Raw genomic sequence first — 22453 nt, forward strand, 5'->3', positions numbered from 1 at the left:
TCCTGTCAGTACTGTGATCATATTTTTTAACATGATTAAACAAGGCATTAGATTCTTGTCCTGTTCTTATACTATATTTATGTTGCTTAAGTCTAACAGAAGAATGTTTACCAGTCTGACCAACATGTCCACAATTTTTACATGGTACTCTATAAACGCACCCTGCAGAATTTCTGGTGATTTCCAAATTAAGATATTTTTATAATATAGTTGTTGCTGAAGGCAACATTTACATTAAAGGATTTAAGGAACATGGGAAGTAAAGTCATTACTAAAAGGGAGAACTAGAATGGTTATGGTGTCAAGGGGAGGTTTGAGTTTAACTCTGTAGAATGATTTCTTTGTCAACTTAAGAGATTTATCAGTGAAAGATCTAGGATACTTTTACTTGGATCCAATAGAATATATCTTTTCTAACTCATCATCAATATACTCTGGACTGAATTTACGTAATGCCCTAAGGAACATTGGCTGAAATGATGATTTTAAATCAGTCATGTTGAGCTGAGTAATGATGGACATAGGAGCATACATCGGTAGGGTTTCCATCCCTATCGATCACACGATCAAAAAATGTTTACATACCATTATTTTCAGTTGATGCAGTAAAGTTGATGGAAGGTACCAGATTATTAAGTAAAGGGAGAAATGTTTGTAAATTCTCATTTGTTGGTTAGACACAAAGAACATCATCTACATACCTAAACCATATTATATTAGAGGGTAACATATCCTTTAGTAACTTTGTTTCAAAGAGTTCCATGACTTATTTATTTTTATCTTGGAACTGTGACTGTTGATGGGTATATGTATGGTGGAATTATACCGAGTAAGGATGTCATTTGTTTAGTGCTTGTTGACTTATACGTGTTTTGTCAGTGTTATGCTTGTTGGGTGCGGGGTGTTTGGTGAGTAGATGTTGCTGAAGTGTGAAGCAAGGGTACATTTTCATTTCCCCCTAGGGACTGGTGATTAGTTATGGAGTGGTTGCATAGAAATGAGTACTGAACATGATGAGGTGGGATTGTCTTGGGAGAATCCTTGCTTCATTGTGTAGGTATTGTTTGTGGTTGTTGGGCAGCCAGTGATTGTTCTGGATTCTTTGTTTTGTGTGGTTCGCAGCTTTGTTATATTTGCTGCTGGAGGTTGTAAGACTCGGCAGGTGAGACATAGTTTAGGTAGGAATGAACGAACTGTTTATAAACGATGCTAAGGGATTCTTTTTGTTGTTTAAATCTAAACACATGTTTACGTATAATAACACATTTACACTTATGTGCATTTATTTATATCCATGTTTACACTTCAGAATTGCTTCCTGAGGGTCATAGTGTCTGAAATAAGCACCAAGGTAACATTAGCAGCCATGCCAATGTCAGAACATTGGGAGATGGTTCAAAATGAATCCACAAACAGTAGCACTTCCCTGAAGACTTTAAGCACCTATTCCATAAGTTAACCCTGAAAACCCCTGGCTTTTACATATATATAATTAATCATACTGCTCTATGTCTTATTATTGTTCCTTGGAATGCTATCAAGATTATTTGAATTTCTTGTAATTAAACTATGTAGTTGAAGATGCTTTTGATATTATTGAGGTACCTGTCCTTGCAATTCTGTGAAGATCATATAGCTGCAAATGCAGTAACATGCTTGGATAATGGAATGAAGTTTAAAGAGTACTTCATTGTGCTTCATTTTCAGCAGCGGTAACCCTTGCTCATTTAAGACTAAGATTATGCATTATTTAATGATTAACCTCCAGGATCATCCTGTGTATCTTTGCAGTGTCAACATCTCATTAGTTCTCATTTGTCTGATTCCTTTCAGAATTATGTTTCCTACGGTTAGTATTTATGGACCTAAGTTGTAACCGGATAGCAGCACTTCCCACTGAACTACGCTTCATGTCATCACTCATCACCCTCATCCTCGAAAATAATCCTCTCCAGCACCCGCCCTCGAATGTGAGTAGTTTATGAATTTGATATTGATAACATATTGCTTTTTGTTACATCATATATGTTCTGCTATTGAGATATATCTTTGCACATAAGGCCTCAGCATTATTGTCACCACTGGTTAATCCAAAAGCAAATTATGTGGTGGTAAGGCAGCTGACCTCTGGGTTTGAGGCAGAGCTGTGTGATGTCACTGTGGCTTTTATAAATATTTGTACAGAGCATCAGATTGGGGAAGAGCATTGTGGTTTCAGACGTGGTAGAGGATGTGTGGATCAGGTGTTTGCTTTGAAGAATGTATGTGAGAAATACATAGAAAAGCAAATGGATTTGTATGTAGCATTTATGGATCTGGAGAAGGCATATAATAGAGTTGATAGGGATGCTCTGTGGAAGGCATTAAGAATATATGGTGTGGGAGGCAAGTTGTTAGAAGCAGTGAAAATTTTTATCGAGGATGTAAGGCATGTGTACATGTAGGAAGAGAGGAAAGTGATTGGTTCTCAGTAAATGTAGGTTTGCGGCAGGGGTGTGTGATGTTTCCATGGTTGTTTAATTTGTTTATGGATGGGGTTGTTAGGGAGGTGAATGCAAGAGTTTTGGAAAGAGGGGCAAGTATGCAGTCTGTTGTGGATGAGAGAGCTTGGGAAGTGAGTCAGTTGTTGTTCGCTGATGATACAGCGCTGGTGGCTCATTCATGTGAGAAACTGCAGAAGCTGGTGACTGAGTTTGGTAAAGTGTGTGAAAGAAGAAAGCTGAGAGTAAATGTGAATAAGAGCAAGGTTATTAGGTACAGTAGGGTTGAGGGTCAAGTCAATTGGGAGGTAAGTTTGAATGGAGAAAAACTGGAGGAAGTAAAGTGTTTTAGATATCTGGGAGTGGATCTGGCAGCGGATGGAACCATGGAAGCGGAAGTGAATCATAGGGTAGGGGAGGGGGCAAAAGTTCTGGGAGCATTGAAGAATATGTGGAAGTCGAGAACATTATCTCGGAAAGCAAAAATGGGTATGTTTGAAGGAATAGTGATTCCAGCAATGTTATATGGTTGCGATGCGTGGGCTATGGATAGAGTTGTGCGCAGGAGGATGGATGTGCTGGAAGTGAGATGTTTGAGGACAATTTGTGGTGTGAGGTGGTTTGATTGAGTAAGTAATAATAGGGTAAGAGAGATGTGTGGTAATAAAAAGAGTGTGGTTGAGAGAGCAGAAGAGGGTGTTTTGAAATGGTTAGGTCACATGGAGAAAATGAGTGAGGAAAGATTGACCAAGAGGATATATGTGTCAGAGGTGGAGGGAACGAGGAGAAGTGGGAGACCAAATTGAAGGTGGAAGATGGAGTGAAAAAGATTTTGAGCGATGTGGTATATTGGGGTCAACGTGCTGTCAGTGGATTGAACCAGGGCATGTGAAGTGTCTGGGGTAAACCATGGAAAGTTGTGTGGAGCCTGGATGTGGAAAGGGAGCTGTGGTTTCAGTGCATTATTACATGACAGCTAGAGACTGAGTGTGAATGAATGGGGCCTTTGTTGTCTTCCTAGCGCTACCTCGCACACATGAGGGGGGAGGGGGGTTATTTCATGTGTGGCAGGGTGGTGATGGGAATGAATAAAGGCAGACAGTGTGAATTATGTACATGTGTATATATGTATATGTCTGTGTGTGTATATATATATGTATACGTTGAGATGTATAGGTATGTATATTTGCGTGTGTGGACGTGTATGTACATACATGTGTATGTGGGTGGGTTGGGCCATTCTTTCGTCTGTTTCCTTGCGCTACCTCGCATTGCCAATGCGGGAGACAGCGACAAAGCAAAATAAGATAAGATAATAATAAAATATTTTGCTTTGTCGCTGTTTCCCGCGTTAGCGAGGTAGCGCAAGGAAACAGACGAAAGAATGGCCCAACCCACCCACATACATATGTATATACATACACGTCCACACACGCACATGTATATTGAACCAGGGCATGTGAAGCGTCTGGGGTAAACCATGGAAAGTTGTGTGGGGCCTGGATGTGGAAAGGGAGCTGTGGTTTCGTTGCATTATTACATGACAGCTAGAGACTGAGTGTGAACGAATGGGGCCTTTGTTGTCTTTTCCTAGCGCTGCCTCGCACACATGAGGGGGGAGGGGGTTGTTATTCCATGTGTGGCGAGGTGGCGATGGGAATAAATAAAGGCAGATTATGAATTATGTACATGTGTATATATGTACATGTCTGTGTGTTTATATATATATGTGTACATTGAGATGTATAGGTATGTATATTTGCGTGTGTGGACGTGTATGTATATACATGTGTATGTGGGTGGGTTGGGCCATTCTTTCGTCTGTTTCCTTGCGCTACCTCGCTAACGCGGGAGACAGCGACAAAGCAAAATAAATATAAAAAATAAAATATATATATATATATATATATATATAAATATATATATATAAATATATATATGAATTGAGTGATAAAAGAGATTAAAGCAAAACTAGGGAAAGGGGGTACAGTGATGGAGTGTGGCTATGAGGTATGGTGGCTAGTGGCAAGCCTGTTTGCGGATGATACTGGTCTTTACTGAGAGTGAAGAGGAGTTACAGAAGGTTGCAAGTGGGTTTTATGATGTGTAAGCAAAGGCAATTGAAGGTAGATGCAAGTAAGAGTAAAGTAATGGTGTCTGCAACGAAACAGAGTGAAAGTATAGATTTTGTAAAACCATTGAGATTGAAAGAAGAAAGTGTACTGAACTATGTTTTGGATATGGGGAGGAGAGAGAGAGAGAGAGAGAGAGAGAGAGAGAGAGAGAGAGAGAGAGAGAGAGAGAGAGAGAGAGAGAGAGAGAGAGAATATAAGTATTTATGAACTGTCTTGAGTAAGTTTGATTATATGGAAGGAAAGGTAAGGGAGAGAGCAGTACAGGGTAGAAGAGTCACTGGGTTCCTTAACAGAATAATGAAGGTTAGAGGTGTAGGTATGGAAGTGAAGACAAGATTAAGGGACGGCATAGACCTCCCAACCCTGAACTTTCTACTTGAAACATGAAATGAGACACAGAGGTCAAGAATCCAGACTGTGGAGATCATTTATTAGAGAGGAGCATCAGGTATGACTAGATGGAATGAAGAAAGAAATGGGGGGCATGGGGGGGGGGTGAGAGATGTGGTATGGCAAGGAATGCAAAGAGAATGGACTGTGGAGTGATAGAGTGGGTGAAAGTGAAACATAATAGCAAATTTGAGGTGGTTTTGGCATGTGGAAAGAATGCAAGATGGGGAATTTACAAGGAAAGTGTATCATAGTACAATTAAAGGGGTTGATGTGAGAGAAAGACCACCTGTGACTTTGGAAATAGAGTGGAAGAATACTGGAGGGAAAGAAATGGTGGAAGAATGCATGGAATAGTGTATGCAAGGGAGGCATGTAATGACTGGAATAAGTGGAGACTCTTTTGCTGTGGCCACTCCCTTGATGGGAGTTCCCATAGAGAACATGTGTTAAAGATATAGATATAGGCAGCTGACTGTCATCCATTATAATTATGACACCACCTGTGATGAGGTGGCACCCTCTTAAGAGAGCATGTGTTCACGAGCTCAGGGCCTTTCAGATCACAATGAATATTTCTGTGTAGACTACCTTTATGGATGTGCTTTACTCTGGTTTTTGTTATCTGACTCTGTAGTTCAGTCTTCCACTATGTTTCCCTGGTGAGTGTTGGGTCGGCTAGGCTCTTTGATGATGTGACAATCCATCTACTATGTGTACTTTGTTGCACCTAGTGTTCTGGTGCACCATGATGGAAACTGTGCTCTTCCTTTTTGGAAAAGTTCAGTATTCCTCCAGGTAAATTTTTCCATATACATGTATCTGCTTGTAGCAAGTGCAACGGTGTCAGCCCCTGACATTTGTGCAGTAACCCCAAATGCTTCACTCGGTATATCTGCTCTTCAAAGGATTGAATTGTGCATTTACCCCAATATCTAGTTCCAGCAAGGATGTATCTTTGCATATATATTAAGGCAAGGACTGGTGATTGGGAATACCTGGTTTAAAAAGCGAGATATACATAAGTATACGTATGTAAGTAGGAGAGATGGCCAGAGAGCGTTATTGGATTACATGTTAATAGAAAGGCGCGCGAAAGAGAGACTTTTGGATGTTAATGTGCTGAGAGGTGCAACTGGAGGGATGTCTGATCATTATCTTGTGGAGGCTAAGGTGAAGATTTGTATGGGTTTTCAGAAAAGAAGAGTGAATGTTGGGGTGAAGAGGGTGGTGAGAGTAAGTGAGCTTGAGAAGGAGACTTGTGTGAGGAAGTACCAGGAGAGACTGAGTACAGAATGGAAAAAGGTGAGAACAATGGAAGTAAGGGGAGTGGGGGAGGAATGGGATGTATTTAGGGAATCAGTGATGGATTGCGCAAAAGATGCTTGTGGCATGAGAAGAGTGGGAGGTGGGTTGATTAGAAAGGGTAGTGAGTGGTGGGATGAAGAAGTAAGATTATTAGTGAAAGAGAAGAGAGAGGCATTTGGACGATTTTTGCAGGGAAAAAATGCAATTGAGTGGGAGATGTATAAAAGAAAGAGACAGGAGGTCAAGAGAAAGGTGCAAGAGGTGAAAAAGAGTGCAAATGAGAGTTGGGGTGAGAGAGTATCATTAAATTTTAGGGAGAATAAAAAGATGTTCTGGAAAGAGGTAAATAAAGTGCGTAAGACAAGGGAGCAAATGGGAACTTCAGTGAAGGGCACAAATGGGGAGGTGATAACAAGTAGTGGTGATGTGAGAAGGAGATGGAGTGAGTATTTTGAAGGTTTGTTGAATGTGTTTGATGATAGAGTGGCAGATATAGGGTGTTTTGGTCGAGGTGGTGTGCAAAGTGAGAGGGTTAGGAAAAATGATTTGGTAAACAGAGAAGAGGTAGTAAAAGCTTTGCGGAAGATGAAAGCCGGCAAGGCAGCAGGTTTGGATGGTATTGCAGTGGAATTTATTAAAAAAGGGGGTGACTGTATTATTGACTGGTTGGTAAGGTTATTTAATGTATGTATGACTCATGGTGAGGTGCCTGAAGATTGGCGGAATGCATGCATAGTGCCATTGTACAAAGGCAAAGGGGATAAGAGTGAGTGCTCAAATTACAGAGGTATAAGTTTGTTGAGTATTCCTGGTAAATTATATGGGAGGGTATTGATTGAGCGGGTGAAGGCATGTACAGAGCATCAGATTGGGGAAGAGCAATGTGGTTTCAGAAGTGGTAGAGGATGTGTGGATCAGGTGTTTGCTTTGAAGAATGTATGTGAGAAATACTTAGAAAAGCAAATGGATTTGTATGTAGCATTTATGGATCTGGAGAAGGCATATGATAGAGTTGATAGAGATGCTCTGTGGAAGGTATTAAGAATATATGGTGTGGGAGGCAAGTTGTTAGAAGCAGTGAAAAGTTTTTATCGAGGATGTAAGGCATGTGTACGTGTAGGAAGAGAGGAAAGTGATTGGTTCTCAGTGAATGTAGGTTTGCGGCAGGGGTGTGTGATGTCTCCATGGTTGTTTAATTTGTTTATGGATGGGGTTGTTAGGGAGGTGAATGCAAGAGTTTTGGAAAGAGGGGCAAGTATGAAGTCTGTTGGGGATGAGAGAGCTTGGGAAGTGAGTCAGTTGTTGTTTGCTGATGATACAGCGCTGGTGGCTGATTCATGTGAGAAACTGCAGAAGCTGGTGACTGAGTTTGGTAAAGTGTGTGAAAGAAGAAAGTTAAGAGTTAATGTGAATAAGAGCAAGGTTATTAGGTACAGTAGGGTTGAGGGTCAAGTCAATTGGGAGGTAAGTTTGAATGGAGAAAAACTGGAGGAAGTAAAGTGTTTTAGATATCTGGGAGTGGATCTGGCAGCGGATGGAACCATGGAAGCGGAAGTGGATCATAGGGTGGGGGAGGGGGCGAAAATCCTGGGAGCCTTGAAGAATGTGTGGAAGTCGAGAACATTATCTCTGAAAGCAAAAATGGGTATGTTTGAAGGAATAGTGGTTCCAACAATGTTGTATGGTTGCGAGGCGTGGGCTATGGATAGAGTTGTGCGCAGGAGGATGGATGTGCTGGAAATGAGATGTTTGAGGACAATGTGTGGTGTGAGGTGGTTTGATCGAGTAAGTAATAATAGGGTAAGAGAGATGTGTGGAAATAAAAAGAGCGTGGTTGAGAGAGCAGAAGAGGGTGTTTTGAAATGGTTTGGGCACATGGAGAGAATGAGTGAGGAAAGATTGACCAAGAGGATATATGTGTCGGAGGTGGAGGGAACGAGGAGAAGTGGGAGACCAAATTGGAGGTAGAAAGATGGAGTGAAAAAGATTTTGTGTGATCGAGGCCTGAACATGCAGGAGCGTGAAAGGAGGGCAAGGAATAGAGTGAATTGGATCGATGTGGTATACCGGGGTTGACGTGCTGTCGGTGGATTGAATCAGGGCATGTGAAGCGTCTGGGGTAAACCATGGAAAGCTGAGTAGGTATGTATATTTGCGTATGTGGACATATGTCTATACATGTGTATGGGGGTGGGTTGGGCCATTTCTTTCGTCTGTTTCCTTGCGCTACCTCGCAAACGCGGGAGACAGCGACAAAGCAAAAAAAAAAAAAATTAAGGCAAGGCATTAAATTTTTTCCGTGTGGAATTTCTGATGTATCTCGTTCATCTGTGTTCTGATGAGTATAGTTTTAAAGTTTTTGGTAGGTCCCAGAAATTCAGGTGTTTTATTCAGTCATTATGGAGGCTGTAAAGAACCTTTGGTTGTTTTCCAGCTTTAACTTTAGCACACATAAGTAGTAGTCATTTATCAACTGAGCCATTACTAGCAAAGCACGTCTTGTTTTAGAGGTTTTATTTTAACTTTCAGCATTGATCAGTGTATACTTATCAGAATGCCTTTGGATTAATCTTCAGCACCATATGCCTCATATTAGTAACTTTTTTTAAGCATTGGATTCACCTATATAGTGTCAGATTTTATCTCTCTCTTTAAGAATTCTGTGTATAACCCAGTCTATATTGAATTATGTACAGCATTAAGAATGCATTTCAAGAAGAGTCAGCAATTTTGAATTATTATTACGACCACTTTCAGCTTTGTACGAGAGGGCGAGTTCATATTTTCAAATGGTTAGAGATGGCAGCAGCAAAGGAAGATAAAAAGAGAGGCATACTTTCGTCAGAAACTGAATTCCGAAAAATGCAGTTAAGGAAGCCATCATCTTGTACAGACTTCAGGTATGAGTTGAATTCAAGGCTGCATGTACTAAAAAAAAGTAGTAAAGATAACTAATTAAGTCATATTTTGTGTCTGTCTTACTGATGCATTCTTACATATGGCTAATTGCAAAAACAATGGTATGACCCCAACACTACCTAGGCTTCAAATTATAGCCTCAATATCACCATGGTTCATTTTGTATAGAATCTTCTCTTGACTTTCTCTTTTACAGTTTTGTGTATTTTCTAGACTAAGTAATGTTCACAATATACATACTGAAAAGAATTCAACTCAAAAACAGCAAAGCTTCCACCAAATTTTTCCACCGTAAGAAGTGAAGTTAATGAATGATGAATGGATGCAGTATGTTTTCTAACTTTTCTCCTGGAAAATAGTGAGAGATTAATCAGGTGAAAAGAGAGTGAGTAGGAACTACATAACTAACCACCAACCTCCAGGGAGAAATAAAAAGCTTACCCCTGCCTCACACTTCAGTGACATCTCACAGATCCCTTCACCCTCAACAAATATAAATGACAGAGTACATACACACACAAATAAATTGGCAAACACTAAACTAATGACCTCCCAACTCATTGTCGAATTCCAATCCTACCCATCAGAAATCACGGTTTCCAGACAAACACAAGTTACACTCTTCCTCTGAACATCACCCATCACTACAACATTACAAACACTTCAACATATCCCAAGATCCTTCATGCTCACTATGCAACTACCACAATGAAGGCACCAAACTCTTTCTACCCAGTTGCCCTGTACTCTCCGCACATAGACACACACGCAACATCACTACACTTTATGATATGTGGTCTGCCTGATTTTCTTTATGTAATCCAAGGGTACTGGAGGACTATGGTAACAGATGATAGGTAATGACCTAGAGTACTTCTTAGGTAACATCACCTCTAGTATCATTCCCATATATTCCAGTCACTCATATCTCAACACACATATGTAGGATGAATGATGTAATATATCCTCTTATGGTCATGGTATTCACCAGAAGCATATATTATTATATATGGATGGTATTGCAGTGGAATTTATTAAAAAAGGGGGTGCCTGTATTGTTGACTGGTTGGTAAGGTTATTTAATGTATGTATGACTCATGGTGAGGTGCCTGAGGATTGGCGGAATGCATGCATAGTGCCATTGTACAAAGGCAAAGGGGATAAGAGTGAGTGCTCAAATTACAGAGGTATAAGTTTGTTGAGTATTCCTGGTAAATTATATGGGAGGGTATTGATTGAGAGGGTGAAGGCATGTACAGAGCATCAGATTGGGGAAGAGCAGTGTGGTTTCAGAAGTGGTAGAGGATGTGTGGATCAGGTGTTTGCTTTGAAGAATGTATGTGAGAAATACTTAGAAAAGCAAATGGATTTGTATGTAGCATTTATGGATCTGGAGAAGGCATATGATAGAGTTGATAGAGATGCTCTGTGGAAGGTATTAAGAATATATGGTGTGGGAGGAAAGTTGTTAGAAGCAGTGAAAAGTTTTTATCGAGGATGTAAGGCATGTGTACGTGTAGGAAGAGAGGAAAGTGATTGGTTCTCAGTAAATGTAGGTTTGCGGCAGGGGTGTGTGATGTCTCCATGGTTGTTTAATTTGTTTATGGATGGGGTTGTTAGGGAGGTGAATGCAAGAGTTTTGGAAAGAGGGGCAAGTATGAAGTCTGTTGTGGATGAGAGAGCTTGGGAAGTGAGTCAGTTGTTGTTCGCTGATGATACAGCGCTGGTGGCTGATTCATGTGAGAAACTGCAGAAGCTGGTGACTGAGTTTGGTAAAGTGTGTGAAAGAAGAAAGTTAAGAGTAAATGTGAATAAGAGCAAGGTTATTAGGTACAGTAGGGTTGAGGGTCAAGTCAATTGGGAGGTATGTTTGAATGGAGAAAAACTGGAGGAAGTAAAGTGTTTTAGATATCTGGGAGTGGATCTGGCAGCGGATGGAACCATGGAAGCGGAAGTGAATCATAGGGTGGGGGAGGGGGTGAAAATCCTGGGAGCCTTGAAGAATGTGTGGATGTCGAGAACATTATCTCTGAAAGCAAAAATGTATATGTTTGAAGGAATAGTGGTTCCAACAATGTTGTATGGTTGCGAGGCGTGGGCTATGGATAGAGTTGTGCGCAGGAGGATGGATGTGCTGGAAATGAGATGTTTGAGGACAATGTGTGGTGTGAGGTGGTTTGATCGAGTAAGTAATGTAAGGGTAAGAGAGATATGTGGAAATAAAAAGAGCGTGGTTGAGAGAGCAGAAGAGGGTGTTTTGAAATGGTTTGGGCACATGGAGAGAATGAGTGAGGAAAGATTGACCAAGAGGATATATGTGTCGGAGGTGGAGGGAACGAGGAGAAGTGGAAGACCAAATTGGAGGTGGAAAGATGGAGTGAAAAAGATTTTGTGTGATCAGGGCCTGAACATGCAGGAGGGTGAAAGGAGGGCAAGGAATAGAGTGAATTGGATCGATGTGGTTGGTATACCGGGGTTGACGTGCTGTCAGTGGATTGAATCAGGGCATGTGAAGCGTCTGGGGTAAACCATGGAAAGTTGTGTGGGGCCTGGATGTGGAAAGGGAGCTGTGGTTTCAGGCATTATTGCATGGCAGCTAGAGACTGAGTGTGAACGAATGGGACCTTTGTTGTCTTTTCGTAGTGCTACCTTTGCACCTTGAGGGGGGAGGGGGATGGTATTCCATGTGTGGCGAGGTGGCGATGGGAGTGAATGCGGGCAGACAGTGTGAAGTGTGTGCGTGGGTATATATGTATGTGTCTGTGTATGTATATATATGTGTACATTGAGATGTATAGGTATGTACATTTGCGTGTGTGGACTTGTGTGTGTGTATACATTGTGTATGGGAGTGGGTTGGGCCATTTCTTTCGTCTGTTTCCTTGCGCTACCTCACAAACGCGGGAGACAGCGACAAAGCAAAATAAAAAAAAATTGAAATAATATTTTTTTCATACATATTCGCCATTTCCTGCTTTAGCGAGGTAGCTTTAAGAACAGAGGACTGAGCCTTATAGGAAATATCCTCACTTGGCCCCCCTTCTCTGTCCCTTCTTTTGGAAAATTAAAAACAGTAGGGGAGGATTTCTGGCCCCCCCTTTTAGTCACCTTTTATGACACACAGGGAATATGCTGGAGGTATTCTTTCTCCCCTATCCCCAGGGATAAGTATTATGATTGGAGTAATTTTTCAGTATAAAGAAAGAAAACAAATCCTTCAGTATCCTCCCCACACTTGCTAACCAATCTCCTTCGCATTGATCACTGTTTTAGTGTGAAATGTTTGATAAATCTATGTTATTTACCACCAACACTTTGCTTGTGTATGAATTAAGAGTACAAATAGGAAACAAGGTCATTAGAAAGAAGGGAACATTTTCATATATCAAAAGCTGTCAGAAGCATCTTTCATTCCTCTTTTGGAAACTCAGCACAGGACCAGGTCACTTTATATATTTTTTGTACCTTGTTCGATGTTTAAGGGTTAAAATGTAATTATGGCTTTGAGTGGATTTTGTCATTCTGATGATAACAGTGTAATTTAGCATGCGGTGAGAGAAAGTATGGAAGGATTAGTTACTATTAGCTGTTAGGTATGAATTTATTACCTTAGGCATTGTGATTTAGGAATAAGAGATCAAGATGAGGCACAGAATCAGCGTCTAGTGTAACATTGAGAGTCTTGTTGAACCTCAGATGAATAATGAGCGTGGTGTTTGAATAGATTTTCTGAATATGTTATATGTTTGAAATTTTGTAGTATACACATACTGTATATAGTAATCTCACTTTTGTTTATACTGTGTATGTTGACAAATGTAATAACTTTCATTAGTTTAACAATAATCATTTGTTAAGTATCCTCGAGGATGTATGGTTTTTATTCAGTTGGTTCTAAGTGGTTGATATTTACTTTAAATCTCCACTACATATAACCCACCCCTAATAATCCATATTAATACCTTAATATAATCTAGGGTTTTAGTTTAGTTTATTAATGATTAAGCTTGTGGCACCGTTAGCATTAGAGTTTTGATTACATTCGGCACAGGTTTTATTTCTGTAGATGAATAAGTTAGTTTTAGGTGCTTGGTTTGACATGTTTTATGTTTAATGATTAAAGTTGACTGTGAATTAGTCTTGTCATCTGTGAAGATAACAATTTCTCAATTAAGTTACCACAAGTAAGTATTACACAAATAGATGTCTATGCCTCAATTTTTAGGGAAGTTGAGGACTCTCCATCAGAGGTCAACAAGAAAAATTTAGATGGACTGGGTTCCAATCCAGCCAACGTGGAGTGGTTACTACCTCTGCTGCGTAGTGTGGTGGCCATGGTAGTTGTAGTGCTAGTAGCCTATGTAAGTCGTGAGGCATGTTAGTGTGTGTGAGTGTGTGTGTGTGTGTGTACAGTAACAGCTAACATAATAAATAGCCTAACAACTAATCCCAAAAAGAAAAGTTGAAACAACAGCAACCTTCACATGTGGTACTCTTTTTGATGCAGTGCATTTGAATTTCCATTACATAACTAATTTAGATTAATTAGGTGTCATCTTTCGTGAACTTAAAATTTACAAGATAACAAGGTATGAAGATTGATTTTTTCTTTTTTTTTCACAATGGTTGCTGTTGTTGAGCTCTTAATAGAAGAAATCTAATCTGAGATGGTACAACTAATAACTTGTAGAACTGCTGTCTTTTCCTTGCACCTCCTTTTGTAGTGATAATTGTTATGCCTTTCCCTGATTTCCTGAAGAACTCTTGTGTTTTATCTTTCCAGTTATAGCAGTTATGGATACTAATAAGTATAAAAGTATGATTATTAAATTCACCATTTGAGTTTGACTATACATACATACTTTTAATTCAGTGTAAAGTCCTGAAATGATACATGATGTATTTATCCATGGTAGGAATATGATTTTTTGATATTGTAGATTTGGTTACTTTTATCAGAAGTAATAACTCATGTCATCTGCAAGTTTTGGTGTAGGAAAGTGATAAGGGTTAATTTTGACAATATGATTGAATTCTCTTTCTTTGTTTCAGGTTTGTGAATGGGTTCTTTGACCCCCGCCAGAAACGTAGTACAATGGACAGTGGATACAGTACCTGTGAAAGTATTGACCATAGATGGTCACAAGAAAGTCAGGAGGTGTGTATTGAATATAGGATTTATTTTTATGTAAATTTGCATATTTTTGTATCACAAAATAGATGTGAAAATTGTCTGATTTTGTGTTTGTGTGTGTGTGTGTGTATAATTTTAGTAACATAGTTTCGCATTAAGAGCTTTGTATCGTACACTCTCATATGATTAGTTTACTAGTAATATTGTATATTATATTTCTTATTTAGAGCTTAGAATATGAAGACCCTCGTAAATTGGCTGTAAGGGCTGCTGCATGTACAAAGGAACAACGACAAGAACGGGGTCGTAGTGGCCCTTCATCCCGACCAGTCAGTGGCATACCCAATGGGGGCATAAGCCCAGGGGTGAATGGCTCTGAGATGAATGCTTTGCAGGGAGTGAATGGCTCAGGTATTGGTACACAGCAGACTGGGGAGCACACAACCAGTGGCCTATCAACACCTAGTACGCTTAGTCCTGGTGATGGATTCTGCTTAGAGGATGAGTTTAATAAGGTAATGCTTGACAGGAATTTGTGGTTTAGTCATGAGCTTATTTTTGAAGAATTAAGGGAAAAAAAAAGGATGACCTTTTGATGGTCATATAAGATCTTGATGGACTAGAAGAATCACTGACTTTTAATTGTTTGTTTGATTTTCTTGTTTTCCATTTCAGGCCCTAAAGATGAGACAGGACTATGAGAATGTTTATACCAGTGATCATTCGCCAGTAAAAGAAAACCAAAGGTAAGTATCATTAGGGCTTATAGAGGTAAGGATGTGGTAGAAGCCTTTGATGGTGTGTCAGAAAGGTCCATTTTCCTTAATTATAACACAGGTGACAACCCTACCTGTGCACTAATGAATACCAGTCTCTCTTACCCCCTGCATTTGGCACATGTGCTCTATATTTTATATCATAAATACACACATGCAAATACACAAAGAGAGAGAGAATGAGAAACTATATATAGCCATATACTGTATAGACAAAAATCTGAAACCTTGTTTATTATATGATAAGGGATTGCCTGTAGCAGTCTGTAAGTGAAGATAATGAAAGAGAGCTTTACTCATGGTAGCTTGGGAAGTATACATTTTTACGTATTTTGGAACAGAAATGGACAGTGAAGAAATATTTGCAAAATAATTGAGTGTTGGGTGAAACATCTGGATATGGTGTTTCAGCTAGTTAAGTTGGGAAGCTTTTAGTTCTGTTATTTACAATATTACTGAAAAGTAAGGAAGTATTCAAAGAACATGATATACAACAGAAAATAGGGTAGAGGAAATTATGTTTGGAAAGTTGTAAAATCATTTTTTTTCTAAATATATCTTTCTGTGTATTTACTTTCTCTTTGATGAGACAGCTCAGCCGTACCTCTGTATTGTCGTTCTGTGGAGATGATGATCATTCCTTGGATTTAATAAGAGTTTTTCTTCATCTTTCTTTCCGAGACTTGGGAGCAGTGAATAGGAAAGTATAACTAGAAAGAGAGCATGCTAAAGGTGAAAATTAATCTAGTGTTAAGAACATTCTAGATTGGAAGACTATTGGAATATTACTGGAAAAGTAGTGGTTCTAAATCACATTAAACAACTCATAAGCAAAATGATAAACATGATCATCATGTAATGGCCTGAGGTATGCTTCTTCAAAGAATTGTTGCCAGTGAAAGAAATTATATTGCAAATGAAAATGAATGTTGAGTTGAAACTAAGGCAGTAAGGAAGATGAATAAGGAGATATTTTTAAAGTGTTGTGGGGAAAGGAGCCCAAAGTAAGGATAACCAACTGGAAATTTCTGGTTTGATTAGTAGAAATGCTATAGAAGTTGAAAGACCAATGAAAGTAATTCAGAAGCAAATACAGAAGATGTATTGAAAGTAAGTAACCTAAGGAAATATATATAAAAGACCATATTTATAGATTTGTAATGATTAAAAGGTAACGAAAGGAGAAATTGAAAATTGAAAAATTAAGTAATCCACAAGGCAAAGATATTTAAGGGAAGTCAGTGAAACCAATTTGAATAGCAGATTTACAAGCCATCCAAGTGGGAAGGCTGTTCTGAGAGGAAGAAAAAGCAGCAAATTAAGGAGATTGAAAAATGTGTAAATAGACTCAAGGAGAAGGGTATTAGTGAGCCAAGTTTAGAAAATGATAGCGGAATATAAGTAATGACTATGAATAGTAAGGTAGATTTAAAAGAAAACAATGAATAGAACCAGAAACTTTACAGTCGTAGACCTAAAGCCTCTTGGGTTAGTTGCAGTTTGGAGGGTTATTGTTATTGGGATAATGAAGCAGGTTAATAGGTCCAGATTGATGAAGATATGTGTGCACTGTCTGAATTACTTCAGCACAAGAGAAAAAAGAACACAGGAATGAAATGTAGTATGAGAACTCCTTGAAGCAAGAGATATAAGTAGCGACACAGTAAGACCAAGTATTATCGGAATTTTGAAAAAGGAAATCAGAAGATAAAATCAGCATGAATTCTGTAGTAATTATATGAGAGGTACAAAACAAAGTTAATTGAGAGCATCACCAAAAATGGGATTAAATGACTCTTCAGTGTTTTGCCTAGCAAGTTCAGAATTATACTAGGAGGAAAGATGGCTTAAAACAAATTTAGAAGAAATTAAGGTGAACAACTATGCAGTGTACTTAGCAGCAGAAAGCAACTGTATTGCAGAACAAGCAAGATTTTGTAGTGAGTTCTTTGCAGTAGTTATGCCTTAGGCATATAGTTTAAAACAAATTTAGAAGAACCAAGGTAATCATCTATTCAGTGTACTTAGCAGCAGAAAACAACAGAATTGTGAAACAATCAAAATTTTATAGTGAATTCTTTACAGCAGTTGTGCCTTAGGCAAGAACTCTTCTAGGTAGGTAGGTATTCTCTCTCTCTCTCTCTCTCTCTCTCTCTCTCTCTCTCTCTCTCTCTCTCTCTCTCTCTCTCTCTCTCACACACACACACACACACACACACACACACACACACACACACACACACACACACACACATCCCTCCACACAAGAGACCAGGAGATTCAGATATTTAGATCTCAGATTACGTAAGTATGGAAATGGAAGTACTGAGATAAAGATTAATGACAAGTGGGCAGGCCACTCACATTTTGATGTGCTTGCATTTATTGGCTACACTCTTGTAACCTCTGCTGCCTCACTAACTGCAACTGTACTTTATATTCTAATTTGCTTTCAGCTTTATGTGTGAATGTTATTGGTTAATAGCATGGTTCATTCAAATTCTTGGGTGTGGGAGATATATAGGAACAAAATATTGAAAGCCAAAGATAATCATAGTTTTGAGGGTATCAGCAAAAAGGTGTTTCACTCATTTCATAAGGTAAGTTGTACAGAATGAATGCGATTGTATCAGCTAGAGGCAATATGGGTGTTTTTGATAATGAGTAACTGTGATTTTGTATTAACTTGCATGTCTAGTTTTTGAGACTGTTTCTTTCCTTGCATTTACCAAGATGTGTATTTATGAGATGAGAAATGTACTTATGGAAATTGTATTAAGATGCATGTGAGTGTCTTCTCTTTACTAGAATTTTTGGAATGGGCATGTTTAAGTTGGAAAGTTTGGTGAGGATGTTGACTTTAATGAACTTTAAAGAATTTTCACTGTAGCTACATTAAGGATACATTGAAACAGTAGACCACCTCCAATCTGTTTTTAAAGTTATTTAAAAGGTACTCATTTCTATAATACAGTGGAAACAATTATATTTGTGTAAATGCATATTGTACTGATATTTTGAATTGATAACTATACATTGAAAAATATTGACCTTATTGGCAAATAGATAATTTACAATTGAAAATGTTAACACCACTCATTTATGAACATGAACTGTGTAACAACTGGTATTCATTTAAAGATCTCCCACGTGAATATTTTTATTATGATGATGTAGGAAGTTCATTTGGATTGCTATTGTGAAGATATGAGCTTAAAAGTGACGATTACAAATAAAATACATCCTCTGGTAAGAGCTTAGTACACTACATTTACTCACAGGCTAATTTATGCCAATATTAGCACTTTGAAAATGGGCTGTCATTGACAAGAACCATGCCAGGCTTAGTTTTTGTGAATCTTTTTAAACACACACACACACACACACACACACACACACACACTCACACACACACACACACACACACACACACACACACACACACACACACACACACACACACACTCACCTGGAACAAAGAAAAGGAAGTGGATGGCAGATGCAATGTAGGTCTGTACTTTTGAACTCCTTTGGAGTTAAAAGCTCCTTGACATGAGTGTACTGTTTTCTTTCTGTTGATGATGATTCAACCTAATTGAAGTTGACTTCTTTCTTTCAGTGTAACCACTGGTAACACCTGACACATTGTGGCCCTAAAAGTACTTGACATCACCCTCCATAAAAGCGACAGAGTGATAAACAGCTTTATAGATGGCTATCAGACCTGGGTCATTTGTAAGGGCTTTACTTCCAAAACTTTAAATTCTACAATAGGGTGCCTCATGGAGTTCTTTCACCATCCCTTTCCAATTTCCTCCCACATGACCTCCTGTCACCTTCTGCATAAAATGATGACCACTGATGACCGAACAGTGGTATCATGGCACCATGACAACACTCAAATGACAAAAATCATGCAGCATTATATTACACAATTAGAGCACTGGCTTGCCCAAAGCGAAATGTGTGCATCCGCACAGAAATCCAACCTTTTCCCTCCCTTAACTCTGAATGGTAAACCATTTCCACTCAGAAAAATTCCAATCACCCTGGGTATAATACATGACATGCATATGACATTTACTTTCTGCATCACAAAAATCAAGTGCCATGAATAACTAAACACTCTCATAGCCCTTGCCAGCACTGATTTTGAATGATAAAAAATCTGTAATCGTCTACAAACAGTTCATTGCTCCACCCAAAACTGTGCCTCCCCAGTCAACAGCAAACATAACAAAATGCAAACCACAAAAAACTTCGATCAATTACCTGTTGCTTAGCAACCACAGACGTTCATCACATAACAAAACAAAAATTCTTAGAATGTTATCACACTTCAGTAAGCTCAGAATTCAGTTCCTTGCATTAGCACCAGACCCTTTCCACATGAATCATAAAAAAATTGCAAACCATAGAAAAAAGCTCTCGGAGCAATCACTCATTTCTTAGTAACCACAGACATTCATCACACCCAAAAAAACAAAAGTAGAATGTTATCACACTTCAATAAGCTCAGTATTCAGTTCCTTGCTTCAGCACCTGACCCTTTCCACACAAATCACTCATTATCAGCCACCATCCAAATAGAAACAAAAAGATTACTCTTGCTTCACACCTCAATAACCCTCACTCACAGAATCTTGTCCCCTAACAAATACCACTTTGATAAAGCATATACACATAGCAATGATTTGTTATTCAATAAACAACCTCTCTCCTAACCTAGTGCAGGTTGAGTATCCCTCATGCGAAATTCCTGGAACCAGAAGTGTTTCAGATTTTGAAATATTTGCACATACATAATAAGATATCTTGGGAATGGGGCCCAAGTCTAAATGCAAAATCCATTTATGTTTCACATTCACTTTATACGCATAACCTGAATATGATTTATTCAGGTCAAAGTATAATAAGGAAAAATAATATATATTATTTTATATATATTATTCCCTGCGTGTCGTAGAAAGCGACTAAAAGGGGAGGGAGCGGGTGGCTGGAAATCCTCCCCTCTCATTTTTATTAATTTTCCAAAAGGAGGAACAGAGAAAGGGCCCAGGTGAGGATATTCCCTCAAAGGCCCAGTCCTCTGTTCTTAACGCTACCTCGCTGATGCGGGAAATGGCGAATGGTATGAAAAAAAAAATATATTATACCTATCCCTGGGGATTCCCTGGGGATAGGGGAGAAAGAATACTTCCCACGTATTCCGTGCGTGTCATAGAAGGCGACTAAAAGGGGAGGGAGCGGGGGGCTGGAAATCCTCTCCTCTCTTTTTTTTTTTTTTTTTTTTTTTTCCCAAAAGAAGGAACAGAGAATGGGGCCAGGTGAGGATATTCCCTCAAAGGCCCAGTCTTCTGTTTTTAACATTACGTCGCTAACGCGGGAAATGGCGAATAGTTTGAAAGAAAAGAAGAAATAGAATAGTTTTGAAAGAAAAGAAGAAATATATTATACCCAATCGCCATCTGCGAGGTAGTGCAAGGAAACAGATGAGGAAAGGCCCAACCCACCCACATACACATGTATATACATAAACGCCCATACAGGCACATATACATACATGTTGGAAAGGATCACAGTTTTGCACGTGATCAAGTATTTTTCTATGAGTCCACAGGGAAAGTGAAACATTATAAGTTCCCAAGTGCACTTTCGTTTAATAATCACATCATCAAGGGAGATACAAGAAAGAAATATGCCAGTTTATGTACAACGAAGAGACATAGCTAGGACACCATTTGGACAATCACTTGTGTACCAAATACATATACATTTCATCGTATACATACATATACACATGTACATATTCATACTTGCTGCCTTTATCCATTCCTGTCGCCACCCCACCACACATGAATTAGCAACACAGCACACACACACACACACACACACACACACACACACACACACACACACACACACACACACGATAGGGAAGAAAGAATGCTTCCCACATATTCTTTGCATGTCTTAGAAGCCAACTCAAAGGGTTGGGAGTGGGCGGCTGGAAATCCTCCTCTCCTGATTTTACTTTTCCAAAAGAAGGAATAGAGAAGGGGACTAATTGAGGGTTTTCTCTCTTAGGCTTAGACGTCTATTCTTGATGCTACCTTGCTAAAGTGGGAAATGGTGAATATGTATGAAAAAAAATTGCAGTGTAAGTGTGAATGGAGAAAATTGGAGGAAGTGAAGTGTTTTAGATATATGGGAGTGGACTTAGCAGCAAGTGAAACCATGGAAGTGAAATTGAATCACAGGGTGGAGGATGGGTCAAAGGTTCTGGGAGTGATGAAGAATGTGTGGAAGGAGAGAACATTATCTCAGAGAGCAAAAGTGGGCATGCAAAACATTTGGGGTAAACCATGGAAATGTTTGTGGGGCCTGGATGTGGATAGGGAGCTGTGGTTTTGGTGCATTATCCATGACAGCTAGAGACTGAGTTTGAACAAATGTGGATTGTTTTGTCTATTTTCCTGGTGCTACTCTACTGAAGCGGGGGGTGGCCATGCTATTTCCTGTGGGGCCGGATAGCACCAGGAATGGATAAAGGTAAGCAAGTATGAATATGTACATGTGTATATATGTATATGTTTGTGTATGTGTATGTATATGTTGATATGTATTTGTATAGGCATTTTGTATATTTATGTTTATATTATTGGATGGGTCATTCTTCATCTGTTTCCTGGTGCTACCTCGCTGTTACGTGGGAAACGGTGATTAAGTATGATAATTGAAAAAAAAAAAAGGTTTTTTTTTTTTTTTTTTTTTTTTCCCAAAAGAAGGAACAGAGAAGAGGTCCAGGTGAGGATATTCCCTCAAAGGCCCAGTCCTCTGTTCTTAACGCTACCTCGCTATCGCGGGAAATAGCGAATAGTATGAAAAAAAAAAAAAAAAAAAAATATTTTTTTTTTTTTTTTTTTTTTTTTTTTTTTATACTTTGTCGCTGTCTCCCGCGTTTGCGAGGTAGCGCAAGGAAACAGACGAAAGAAATGGCCCAACCCCCCCCCCCCATACACATGTACATACACACGTCCACACACGCAAATATACATACCTACACAGCTTTCCATGGTTTACCCCAGACGCTTCACATGCCTTGATTCAATCCACTGACAGCACGTCAAACCCTGTATACCACATCGCTCCAATTCACTCTATTCCTTGCCCTCCTTTCACCCTCCTGCATGTTCAGGCCCCGATCACACAAAATCTTTTTCACTCCATCTTTCCACCTCCAATTTGGTCTCCCTCTTCTCCTCGTTCCCTCCACCTCCGACACATATATCCTCTTGGTCAATCTTTCCT

At 39.1% G+C, this 22453-nt stretch overlaps 1 protein-coding gene across 10 annotated transcripts in view; it reads left to right on the forward strand.

The window, feature by feature from the left end:
* Lrch (Leucine-rich-repeats and calponin homology domain protein) overlaps positions 1–22453 on the forward strand; it is a 313181-nt gene that overhangs the window by 183758 nt on the left and 106970 nt on the right. For 7 of the 10 annotated variants that reach the window (XM_071679927.1, XM_071679928.1, XM_071679934.1 and 4 more), the window contains exons 4-8: positions 1834–1970; positions 9071–9213; positions 14285–14390; positions 14594–14881; positions 15042–15112. In XM_071679927.1, the coding sequence (XP_071536028.1) occupies positions 1834–1970; positions 9071–9213; positions 14285–14390; positions 14594–14881; positions 15042–15112 (745 nt within the window). The remainder of the gene's footprint in view (positions 1–1833; positions 1971–9070; positions 9214–14284; positions 14391–14593; positions 14882–15041; positions 15113–22453) is intronic. The other 3 variants (XM_071679931.1, XM_071679933.1, XM_071679930.1) reach the window with 1 other exon arrangement.

This window comes from Panulirus ornatus, chromosome 30 (genome assembly GCF_036320965.1).
Source record: "Panulirus ornatus isolate Po-2019 chromosome 30, ASM3632096v1, whole genome shotgun sequence".
NCBI classification, from domain to species: domain Eukaryota; kingdom Metazoa; phylum Arthropoda; class Malacostraca; order Decapoda; family Palinuridae; genus Panulirus; species Panulirus ornatus.